The following is a 13,244-nucleotide window of genomic DNA, read 5'->3' as shown; positions in this document are numbered from 1 at the left end:
AGTGCAGAGTATTCTGACTGGTTGTGTCATGGCCTAATTCAGCTATCGAAAGTACAGGAATGAAGGCGACTGCAAAAGTGGCAAACATTGGCTAGTCTATCACATTACCACCCAACTATTGAAGGGATCTACATAAGGCCCTGCCTCAAGAAGGCAGCTAATATTATCAAGGACCCACAAAATGGTCCATTCTTGCTGCTACCATTGGGAAGGCGAGACAGGAGCCAGAGAACCTCCAGGCTCAAGAGCAGCTTCTTCCCCATAACCATTAGGCTCTTGAACCACACTGTACAACCCAATCTCAGCAACAAACTATATTCAACTTTGGTTTTTGTTGTATTATGTACTTTGGTTTTGCACTACATTGATCTTTTTACCAAGTGTTACTGATTATAAATTGTTTCTATTGTATATCTGTGTGTTATTGTGTTAATGGGCCTGTAAAAGTGCAGCAAGTAAGAATTTAACAGATCTGCTCCAGGTGTATATCACAATTAAATATTCTTTCTACACCAGGCTGCAAAAACAAGGAGAGACGGGATAATTGAAAATGTTTGTGAAATTGACAGGACAGTTAGTTAGCAAAATTAAACATGAATATTAATTTCCAATGCCCAAGCAACAAATTTGTTCCTTAGCAATCAAGCCTCAATAATACCAGTTCAAAAATATTAGGATGTGTTCCAAGAAATATTTAGTTCAGAGGTATTCGCTCATATCCATTTCAGTATTTCCAAAACAAAACTGCTTTTAAGAAAATAAACCCAATCTGTTAAAATATTAAAATACTAAGCAATCTTACCTCTTCAACATTGCAAGCTGTCTTTGCAGAAGTCTCCATGAAAATGAGGCCATGTTCTCTTGCAAAAGCCTCCCCTTCATCCTTCTTCACTTCCCGTCTTGATTCCAAATCACTAAAAAAAGTAATAATATTTTTTAAACATTTTTCATTCATGGTTGCTTGCAAATGCATGGAGATTCTCTGTGTGAAGCTGAGGCAATAATTAGATACCCTCTCCATTGTTCCTTTAATTCCCTTTAATTCAAAACCTCTTCATGAAACTTATGCTAGCAAGATATTGATCAGAAATGCAATCCCTTTTTAATAACTAACTTGGGTCTTATTACCCAAGACACCATTAGTATCCTGTCATCCCATCTGATATTAGCTAATACGGTAAAACTCAAATTTGGAAAGCAACCCCAGAACCTTTCATCAGAACTGTTCTTTGAATTTTTACCATTAGAGTAAGATTAACAAAGCAATATGTGTAAGAAGGAACTGCAGATGCTGGTTTAAACTGAAGATAGACATAAAATGCTGGAGTAACACAGCCGGACTGGTAGCATCCCTGGAGAGAAGGAATGGTGATGTTTTGGGTCGAAACCCTTCTTCAGTAGTATTACCTTTTTGATTTAGTTGGTTGCAGGTTTTTGCTAAATACTCCAGCCAATTTTGGATCAAATTCATTAAATTGGCAATGGCGATTTGTTTGGTCACCAACCTTCACATGTATCAAGAGTGTTAAGACCTATGCTATGGCAAATCACTTCAAATCTTGATTCATAGAAGTCTCCAAAATAGATGCCAAATCATGTCCTCCGCCTCTAATCCTTTTTACTCATGCAAATTTCAATGCTCCAAATTATCTGCAACTTCTCCCAATTTAAAACTCCAACTCCTCCTTCAAATACAGATCAGAAGCTGATGGTAGTAGCATAATGAATGCTGAAGTGTATAGACACATCCAATCTGCTCAAGTTCAAACAAATGCCTCCTTCACCTCATGGTGATGGTATTTCAGTCAGTCACAGAGGCCGGCGTCAGAAAATCCTTCAGAGGGGTGAACCCTCGAAAAGCGCCTGGACCTGATGGTATACCCGGTTGTGTTAAAAAAACCTGTGCGAACCAACTGGCTGGAGTTTTTACGGACATTTTCAACCTCTCACTTCTGAGGTCTGAGGTTCCCACCTGCTTTAAAGGGGCATTAATAATACCGGTGCCCAAGAAGAGCAAGGTGACGTGCTTCAACGACTATTGACCAGTGGCACTAACGTCGGTGGTGATGAAGTGCTTTGAGAGGTTGATCATGGCGCAAATCAACTCCTACCTCGACAAAAACCTGGACCCACTGCAGTTCGCTTACCGCCACAACAGATCAACGGTGGATACGATCTCGCTGGCTCTCCACTCCGCTCTGGACCACTTGGACAACAAAAACTCATACGTCAGGCTGTTATTCATTGATTACAGCTCGGCATTTAATACAATCATCCCCTCCAAGCTGGTTACCAAACTCGCAGAACTGGGTCTCTACGCAATTGGATCCTCGACATTTAGAGACCACAGACTGTTCAAATTGGTGGAAAGGTGTCAGCCTCGATAACAATCAGCACGGGAGCACCTCAAGGCTGCGTGCTCAGCCCCCTGCTGTACTCACCCTATGCTCATGACTGCGTACCTGGTCATAATGCTAACTCCATCATCAAGTACGCTGACGACACCACTGTTGTGGACGTATCACTGATGGAGATAAGTCAGAGTACAGAAGAGAGATCGACCGACTGACCAAATGGTGCCAGCACAATAACCTGGCCCTCAACACCAGCAAAACCAAGGAACTGATTGTGGACTTTGGAAGAGGTAGGATAGGGACCCACAGTCCCGTTTATATCAATGGGTCGATGGTGGAAAGGGTCAAGAGCTTCAAATTCCTGGGCGTGCACATCTCTGAAGATCTCTCCTGGTCCGAGAACACTGATGCAATCATAAAGAGAGCACATCAGCGCCTTTACTTCCCGAGAAGATTATGGAGAGTCGGTATGTCAAGGAGGACTCTCTCTAACCTCTACAGGTGCACAGTACAGAGCATGCTGACCGGTTGCATCGTGGCTTGGTTCGGTAACCTGAGCGCCCAGGAGCGGAAAAGACTACAAAAAGTAGAAAACACGGCCCAGTCCATCATCGGCTCTGACCTCCCTACCATCGAGGGGATCTATCGTAGTCGCTGCCTCAAAATGTCTGGCAGCATCATCAAGGACCCACACCATCCTGGCCACACATTCATCTACCCGCTACCTTCAGGTAGAAGGTACAGGAGCCTGAAGCCTGCAACGTCCAGGTTCAGAAACAGCTTCTTCCCCGCAGCCATTGACCTCAACTCAAACAAAACTCTGAACATTAATAGCCCATTATCTGCTTATTTGCACTTTATCTGTTTTATTTATTCATGTGTGTATATATTTATACAATGGTATATGGACACGCTGATCTGTTCCGTATTCATGCCTTCTATAATTCTGTTGTACTGAAGCAAAGCAAGAATTTCATTGTCCTATCTGGGACACATGACAATAAACTCTCTTGAATCTTGAAATTCATTGGCTGGCAGTTCATTCAACAGCAAGACAATGATCCAAAACATACTGCTAAAGCAACAAAATAGGTTTTTCAAAGCTAAAAAATGGGCAATTCTTGAGTGGCCAAGTCAATCGCCCAATCTGAACCCAATTGAGCATGCCTTTTATATGCTGAAGAAAAAGCTGAAGGGGACCAGCCCCTAAAACAAGCATACGCTAAAGTTGGCTGCAATACAGGCCTGGCAGAGCATCACCAGAGAAGACGCCCAGCAAATGGGGATGTCCATGAATCGCAGACTTCAAGCAATCATTGCATGCAAAGGATATGCAACAAAATATTAAACATGACTACTTTCATTTACATGACATTGCTGTTTCCCAAACATTATGGTACCCTGAAATGGGGAGGGGACTATGTATAAACACTGCTGTTATTTCTACATGGTGAAACCAAAATGTATAAAAATGGCCTTTATTGAAATCTGACAATGTGCACTTTAACCACATGTGATTTTTTCTATTCCAAATCTCAAATTGTGGGTACAGAGGCAAATAAATAAATAAATGATGGGTCTTTGTCCAAAACATTATGGAGGGCACTGTAATTCCTTTTCAGTATTTTCATCTGTAGTTTCTGGTTGTGGACTGCATCTTCGCACCGCAACAAAATGTTTGGAATACCTAAAACAATGGTAGTAACTCTCCTCAGTTTAGTTCCTTACCTTCCCACCATGGGTCTAAAAGTAAGAACAGTTTTTTAGAGCCTGACATGTTAAAAAGTTACCTCTTATTTCCAATAAGCATGATGACCATATTTGAATTGGAATGCTGGCGAGCATCTTCTAACCAAGTTGTCAAGTGATTGAACGTGTCCCTTCTGTGGGAGAGAAATTGATACATGATGGAAAAAGTCTTGGAATTTAAATCTATGGATTATAAGCAAAACTATTAATTTAATTCAAGATATGCAAACTCTAACCCCTTATTTCTTAATGCCTGCCTTTATCTCCCACCGAACCAAAGCCACACTTCTCCAATCATTTTTTGAGTTCCCTTAATCTCATTTCCATTCCATTCAAAATGCATGCTTGTGGTTTAATGACACAAGAAAAGCTCTAATCTTAGATTATCATTCAAGAGTCCACTTGCCAAAAATATACACCAACATTTATTGCAACTCAAAGCATACTCACCCCTGCAAATCTTCCTTTTTTATGAACAGGTCTGCAGCTATTCCTCACCACTCTAGAAACCAATTATTTTGTTTTTCCTTACATTCCTGCTCTAAATTATCTATCATATTGTAGCGGGGACTCGCAGGAATCCAGCCAAAAACTAGTCGGACACGGGTTGTGTGCACTAGACGTGCTTATTCTCTTCAATACAGCTCCCTACTTCCTCGAGATCAGGGGCATTGCCCGGCCTTAAATACCAACTCGGGTACCGCCCCAGTGACTAGCGCCTCCCAAATCAAGACGCCAACCTCCAGAGCTGATGGTTCGTTGTGCCCTTGGGCTGCCACCAGGTGCCACCACATAACCCCCCCCCCCCCCAGAACCAGAGGCACCGAACCGGACGGGACACCGAACTAGGCGGCCCGAACACGTAGATACAATCCCACGCCCCGGAGGCTTGCTCGGAAGAATCCCCGGGAGTCCGGGATGGCGGACGCCTGCGACGGGGAGGTTGAGCCACATGGACTGGCTCGGTCATGTCCAAGTGGGCCGGTTTCAAACGAACCATAGACACAGTTTCACGCCGGCCTCCCATGTCCAAATCAAATGAAGTAGGCCCATGCCGCAGAACGCGAAAGGGACCTTCATACGGGCGCGGCAAGGGTGACCTGTGGGAGTCACGGTGAAAAAAAACGTATGGGCAGCCCATCAGCGGCAGTGGCACATGGGAAGGGGCCACTCCATGACCCGACGTTGGGATGGGAGACAGGACACGACCCTTTCCCGCAAGCGAATCAGCACCGATGACGGGGGTTCCTGGGACCCATAAGTGGCAGGGACTAACTCCCCGGGGACGGTGAGCGGAGCACCATACACCAACTCTGTGGAGGGCGTTGACAGATCATCCTTGGGGGCCGTCCGAATCCCCAACAGGACCCATGGCAACTCGTCCATCCACCCAGGGACCGTGAGACGAGCCTTCAGACAGCGGTGGAACCGCTCCACCAACCCATTTGACTTGGGATGGTACGCTGTCACGTGGTGGGGCTGGGTCCCCAACAGGCAGGCCATGGCGGACCACAGTTCAGTCGGACGTGATGTGAAGTGGGACCCCAAAGTGGTCAATCCAAGTTGCCACGAGGGCACGACTGAGTTGAAGTGTCCATGAGTGGGATGGCCTCCGGCCACTGCGTAAAATGGTCCACCACCGTAAGCAGGTGTGAAACACCCTGGGACGGAGGCAGTGGTCCCACGATCTCCACGTGCACGTGACCTCGAGGGAGTAGGGACCTCGAGGGGTCACCAAGCCAGAGATCACGATGCGGTACACCGGCATCTCATTGTCCGTCAGCTGGGCTTACGCCAAGGCGAAGTAATCTATTCCCGAAGCCAGGTTAAGCACGGCTGCAATTGCCGGATGGGACAAAGTATCCGCCACTAGGTTGCATTTCCCGGTGATGTGTCGAACATCCATTGTATACTCCGAAATAGCCGCCAGCTGGCGCTGCAGGCGGGCGGACCAAGGATCTGAAACCTTCGCGAAAGCGAACGTGAGGGGCTTGTGGTCCATGAAGGCTACGAACGAACGGCCCTCGAGGAAGTACCAGAAGTGCCGCACTGCGCGGTGTAAGGCGAGCAACGCCTGGTCGAAAGCGCTGTGGCGAAACCGACTGCTCCAAAACACCACCGGCCGCAATAGTCCGAGGCATCCACGCCCGAGCCAAGGCCTCCTTCGCCCCTTCAAACGCCGCCGAGGCGACAGCGTCCCACTGTATCTCCCGTTGCTTGCCCGTCAGTAACTGGAAAAGCGGCCGCAAAAGTTTGGCAGCCGGTAGAACGAACCGGTGGAAGAATGTAACCATCCCTACGAATTCACGAAGGCCACGTACTGTAGCAGGCCGCGGGAACTGGCGAATTGCCTGAACCCTGTCCAGCAGAGGCACTGCTCCGTGCTGTGTCACCCGATGCCCCAGGAAGTTGATGGCCCGGAGGCCAAACTGGCACTTGCCAGGGTTAATTACAAGGCCATGGTCACTGATGGGCTGGAAGAGTAGACGCAGGTGGGCGCAGTGTTTCTCTCGCGAGCGGCTTGCCATGAGCATGTCGTCCAAGTAGACAAACAGGAAGTCGAGCCCGCCCACCACGGTGTCCATCAGGTGCTGAAAGGCCTGCGCACGTTCTTGAGGCCGAAGGGCATCCGCAGGAACTCGAACAACCCAAACAGGGTGATAATTGCCGTCTTGGGGACATCCTTTGATCGCATGGGGATCTGGTGATATCCCCGGACTAGGTCGATCTTAGAGAAGAACCTAGTCCCAGCCAGATGTGCTGAGAAGTCCTGTATGTGGGGAATAGGGTAACGGTCAGCAGTCGTGGCCTCATTAAGGCGGCGGTAGTCCCCACACAGCCTCACCGGACACCTTCGGCACCATGTGCAGCAGGGAGGCCCATGGGCTGTTGGTGTGGCAAATGATTCCCTTGGCCTCCATACTCCGAAATTCCGCCGTTGCTATGAGGAGCTTGTCGGGAGCGAGCCTGCGGGCGTGGAGCGGTGTCAGAATATGGTGCATGGCACCATGCCTCAGGCTGGCCGAGCCAAACCTGGGGGTGACAATGTCCGGAAAATCAGCCAGTACCTGGGCGTAGACATTGTCCACCGCCGCTACGGGGTTGCCGACCGGCGCTATGGGAGCAGTGGAGCGCAAGGAGATCTTCTCAAAAGTTGACGCGTGGACGAGACATTGGCCCCTCATGTCCACGAGGAGCGACTGCGCCCACAAGAAATCTGCGCCCAGCAGCGGCTGGGCCACGTCCGCGATGTTGAAAGGCCAGGTGAAATGGCACTCGCCGAAAATGACAGGAACCGTGCGGACGCCATATGTGTGGATTGAACTGCCATTCGCAGCAGTTAACGGGGGGCCCCTCTTACCAGCACGAAGGTAGAGTCCAGATGGGGCATACGCTGACCCCTGTGTCTACCAAGAACCTGAGCCCCGAGCGCCGGTCCCAGACGTACAGTCGATGGATCCTGCCGGCCACCACGGTGACTATCGGCAGCCGGCGCTGTCGTATCCCGGAAACGAACATGGTTGGCGGCATTGGCAGGCTGTTGAACCCCATCATGATGGGGGGCGCCATCTTGGGGCACGGCTGCTAGCTAGCAGCTGTCTGTCTTTTTTCACTTTTTTCTTTAATTTTTAGTGAGTTTCAGTGTTTGTTTTAAGGAGGTCTAGACTTTTTTATGTGGGGGAGGGGGAAACTACTTTCAAGGTCCTTACCTGGTCGGAGAGGCAGCTTTTCTCCGGGCTGCACCGTCGACCCGTCCTCGCGGCCTACCAGCGGGCCTGGAGCGGCGTTTTCCCGAGGGGACCGCCCAGCACCTCGGCTTCGGCGGCGGCACAGCGCTGGAGCGCTATCGCGGAGCGGAGCAGGCGATGCCTTGCCTGGGTCGCCGCGCTGGAGCTCCGGTGAGCTGAAGACCGCCGATAAAAACATCGCCGAGTTGCGGGTCTGCGGAGCGGGCAGCTGCGGGCGGCGGCGCTGACTTCAACATCTGGAGCCTGGGATCTCTCGATGAGATCGCCAGTGGTGGCGCTAAAACCGTCGCGGCCTTGTCGGCTTCGGAAGCCGCGGTCTCGGTAAGGAAGCGGCCGTTCCAGGTGTCCCTAGTCACTGAGAGGACTCTCCCGACGCCGGAGCACCATCTCCCGGCGAGAACGGCCTGGAACATCGGGCCTCCGTAGAGGCAGCTGTGGAGGCCTCAATTGGCCCGACTATGGGTGAACTGGGGTTGGGGACTGGACATTGTGCCTTCCCCCATAATGGTAATCATTGTGGGGGGATGTTTCTATGTTAAAGATCCTTATTGTTCCGTTTCCAAGATGGCTGCCGGAAGGGAGAGTGAACGCTGGCACGATTAGCTGCCGCTGCTCTCTCTTTGAATTGTGTATTGTTGATGTCTTTACTATTTTTTATTTTTTTGTCGTTATTTTTTTGTTTTGTTTCATTCCGCTTACATGTTTTGTATTTTGTTTACTAAATTTTGTAAGGTGTCCTTGAGAGTCTTGAAAGGCGCCCATAAATAAAATTTATTATTATTATTATCACTGGTGGTAAAAACACCACATCCTTCTCCTTGGATCTCCTGGGTCCTGCTCAGCCATCTCCTGTGCCATTTGTCTGGTCTGTGGCTCAGCCATCCTCCTCTCCTGTGCCACTTGTCTTGTCTGTGGCTCTTGCGGGCGTAGCCCTCTTGTGGGCGTGGTCCTGGGTCTCTGGGCCTGCCAGGGAATTGAATCCATCCGGTCCAGTGATTCCGGGGATTCCAGCGGTTCCAGGTATTCCAGCGCACCCACCTGCTGCTGGTCGGAAAGCCACAGCTCATCAGCGTGGGCCGCTAGCCGGATGAGATCCTCGAAGCTTTCCCCCGCGAGCTGCCAGCGAATGTCTCGCGGCAGCTGCTGCAGGTTGGAAAATTCAAAGAGCGGGCAGGGCAGGTGGTCGCCCATGAGTGTTAGCATCTCGCTCATGAGGGCCGAGGGCATCCGGTCACCGAGTCCGCCCATGTTAAGGACCTGACAGGCGCGCTGCATATGGCTCGGCATGTAGATGCGGAGCAGCAGCTCCTTGAGGCCTGTGTACTTACCCGCTGCCGGCGCATTATCCAGGTAAGGAATGACACGACCGGACGTCTGCTGGTCAAGGGCTCTTACCACATAGTGGTAACGAGTCTCGTCGGCCGTGACGCCGTGGATTAAGAATTGGGACTCGGCCTGTCGAAACCAAACCCCCGGCTGCGAGGTCTAAAATGTAGGTAGCTTCAGGGAGACCGCGTTGAGTTCGGCTTCGACGGCCTCGTAGGCGGCAGCATGCATTTCCCCCCCCCCAAATTTCTTTTCTAGGATTACACTCCTGGGCGTCGGGGTCACCAGTGTAGCGGGGACTCGCAGGAGTTCAGCCAAAAACTAGTCGGACACGAGTTGTGCGCACTAGACGTGTTTATTCTCTCCAATACAGCTCACTACTCCCTCGAGGTCATGGGCATTGCCCGGCCTTAAATACCAATTCAGGTACCGCCCCAGTGACTAGCGCCTCCAACACCAAGACACCGCCCTCCAGAGCCGATGGTTCATTGTGCCCTTGGGTTGCCACCAGGTGCCGCCACAATATTAAGAAAGCTTCAACTGATGTCTTCCAGCTTCATTGGATCATTCATCATATTTCTACTTCATCCTGATGAAAATATTTGCACCATTTGCCAATTTATGTTTAATTCTGCTATAGACTTCTCCCTAGCTTTTATTCTGAATGGATAAAGAGATGGAAAATGACTTCAAGAACTTTAAGCAAGAATCCAGTTATTTCAAAATCTTTTAAAGTCATTAGGTTAAAACTACTTGCGTTTCGAAGGATTTTTTCCTGAATCTCTAACGGACATTAAATATTTTAAACAAATACAAGTTGCATTTTCTTTACAATAGAGTTTGCATTTTTGTCGATGTTGAGATGCAGAACTGAACATATTTCAAATAGATGGCAGGCTTCAGTCATTGAAGGCTTGACTGAGCCAGATAGCAGTTTCTCTGCTCATTTTGTCTAAGAATTCTCCTAGTGGCTTCCACAAGTTCCTGCTGGAAGACTGCCAAAGGTAAGTTTTAATGATGTACTCTGTGATCTGACACTACTAGCCACTGACCACAAAATAGCAATGTTCCAAATTACATCTCTAATTTATCCTTAACCATGCATTGAGGAAGTTGCTTGACCAAATTAGAGGAAATGGGTTAAAAAAAAAGTAGTGAATCTAAAATCAGTTGAAAGCTCAAGATTGTTCAACAGAAGACTTGCTTTGAGACCTTTACATTAAAGTAAATAAGGCATCACATTTCTCTGAAACTTTAAATTGACGTGCTACATATTATTAATACATTTAAAATCAACTGTATAAGAATTACCTTGTGATGTCATAAACTAACAAGGCACCAGCAGCTCCTCTGTAGTAGGATCTTGTGATAGAGCGGAAAGACTCCTGACCAGCCTAGTAAAAACAAGACAGATTTAAAAAATACATTGTTTTATTCAAAATTCTTGCCTTTCCTGGAAAACAAATGCTGTGCTTAAACATCCATTTTATTTCTACTTTTAACTACAAGGATGTGTTGATTGTTATTCTTTCTTTCGTTGTTCTAATCCCTTACAGGTACTGGATTCCCTAACTTCAATCTACTTATTCCAGGCCTGAACCATCGTTATTTGTCTCTAACAAAAAATGACAAAAAAATGGATTGGGAGACTGGGTGGCGTCAAAACACACAAACAGCTAATGAAATATCAAGCAAGCAAGGCCAAGATGCTCCTACATAATATGTGCGATTCAAGTGTACGTGCACATGTCGATTTTAAAAATAAATCCCAAATTCAAAACAATTGAAAAGATCATCAATTACTGCTGCAGAGAACAATGCACAGCCACACGAAGTCAGATCAGGCAAGGAGAATAGATGTCCTTCCAAATAAAATGCGATCATAGAACGGCTTTATTGATACCAATTTCTTAAATTCTCGAATTGCCATTATTGGGATTTGAAATTAAATTCAGATCATTGCCATCTTCATATTGAACACTCTCTGACCCCCCTCCCAACATTAAATAGATTTACCAATTTGTTGTAAATCGCAAGCAAGGCCTCACCTAGACCAACATTTCCAATTCTAAAAATTACTTTGTAGGATAGATTTACATTTCAATGGGTCGACAGATGAAAGAAGTAGGAGAGCGGGATGTTTGATATTATTAATTATTTTCAAGTAATTAAGACATTTTATTGCAGGAGGGATGATAACCATTGGGTACAGATCAAAAGGGAATGGGCAGAAGAACCATAACAAAGACAAAACACGTTAATAAACAGATTTAAGATCTGGGATATAATGCATGAATGGTTGCAGAGAAAAAATTCAAAATTAGCCATGCTGAAAAAAATAACTAAATACTGGAGAAGGAAATTTGCACAGCCGTGGATAAAGAATAGGATAGTGCCCCACTTGCATGCTTTGTTAGATCAATCCCATTACCAATGTGCCTTATTTAAAATAATGATTGCCACTGCTTGGGACTATTCTCAGATTTGCATAGTACAGACAAATGGGAAATTACAGGAGTAATTAGTAACATGCAAAGCAAGAGATCAAATGCTGTCAGAAAAATTAGTGAAGATTCATTTAGGTCAATTGACAAAAGGTTTGCCTTCCTACGACAAAAAAAAACATGAGACAATTGCATTATTTTTTAATTCAGTTTACAAAATATCATAACATAAGTGTTCTTTGTTAACTTTAGAGCGAAAGTAAAAATTGAATTTTGCAACTAGTTAAATACCAGAAACATCACACCTTTATAGTATTATCCTGGCAATCAATTGTATATGGCATTCAAATAGCCTATCTGCAATTGTGAAAGACTTACTGTATCCCAAATCTGAAGTTTTATTTGTTTTCCATCGATGGTTATCATTCGAGCTCCAAATTCTACGCCTGAATAAAAATTAGAAAGGAATCATTAATGGTTTGAGTGTACTACTACTGCTACTACTACGGATCAGTTTTGGATGACCAATCCTGGATTAGGGGCAAAAGGAGTGTGAAGCATTAATTTACTATCACTATTCCTGCTTAAAAGTTCATCTTTGCCAGTGGTTAGAAAGTCCATGGGGTCCCTTAACAGATACAGAGTACAACAGCAAGGAAGTCATGTTAAACCCATACAAAACACTGGTCAGTCCATAAATAGAATACTCAATCATTTTTATGACTTGATGGTCCCAGACATGGCACCAAAAAAAAAGCTTTATCCCAGAGAAGAATCTTCAGCTACAAGGTTAAACTGGAAAGCTGGGAATTTTTCTTGGACCAAAAAAGATTGATAGAGGTTATAGGGCAAATGGAAACGAGCTGTTCTTATCATATGACCCAAGGAACACAAACATTGAAGGGCTGCATGATCTTCCATAGGTTTCTCAACTCTCAGGCTGGAGAGCCTGTCTGCTGAGTCTGCAGCAGGTTAACGAGGCCCAAGCATATCAGCTGCCCACTCCAGTTCTGATTCATATAAATGAGTGAGACATTGGCTTCTGGGACAAATACTTATTTTGTTATTGAACTAAGTTAATTTTAAAATGCAAATATATTTCTGCAATCAAAATTTGTCATTTTTTCATCTTTAAACTAGGTCATGTTACTGTTTTCAAACAAAGTCATTCAAAATAACAACGATGACTTTGACAGTCCACATGTATGGAGGCAAGACCTTAATCGATATGAAGAGACTTCTATGAATGCAGAGGACCAACTATGCTAAGTCCACTCTGCTGATGGGCCATGTCAAAATGCTGGAGCTATCACCTCAAGGATCCCTAGACCAATAACTGCTGACCATTGAGGGGCTGAATCCTGTGGGGATATCCCTTCCCTTGTTTGAGGGGTATCACCCCAGTGCTCCACGAATGAAAGGACGTTTTGTTTAAAGAAAGGTGCGAACACTACCGAGAATGACACTGTTGAATTTATAGACACTAAGAATGTATGTAGAATTTTTGCAGTTTTTAATTTGTATTCTTATTCTATTTTTATTCTGAATAAAGTTTATTTTTGAAATGAAAAAGGTTGCACTATTCTGACCCTCCAGACTCGAGATCCTCAGGGCTGTGCACT

General features: G+C 46.2%; 1 protein-coding gene across 1 annotated transcript in view; it reads right to left on the bottom strand.

Moving 5' to 3' along the window:
* The window catches only part of rab2a (RAB2A, member RAS oncogene family), a 66,021-nt gene that overhangs the window by 25,226 nt on the left and 27,551 nt on the right, over positions 1–13,244 (bottom strand). The window contains exons 3-6 of the mRNA XM_033019778.1: positions 12,001–12,068; positions 10,490–10,572; positions 4,145–4,237; positions 803–914 (exon numbers count right to left, since the gene is read on the bottom strand). Of these exons, the coding sequence (XP_032875669.1) occupies positions 803–914; positions 4,145–4,237; positions 10,490–10,572; positions 12,001–12,068 (356 nt within the window). The remainder of the gene's footprint in view (positions 1–802; positions 915–4,144; positions 4,238–10,489; positions 10,573–12,000; positions 12,069–13,244) is intronic.

This window comes from Amblyraja radiata, chromosome 4, assembly GCF_010909765.2.
Source record: "Amblyraja radiata isolate CabotCenter1 chromosome 4, sAmbRad1.1.pri, whole genome shotgun sequence".
NCBI classification, from domain to species: Eukaryota; Metazoa; Chordata; class Chondrichthyes; order Rajiformes; family Rajidae; genus Amblyraja; species Amblyraja radiata.
Note: the sequence above shows the minus strand (reverse complement) of the source record. Positions and strands in the feature narration are given on the sequence as shown.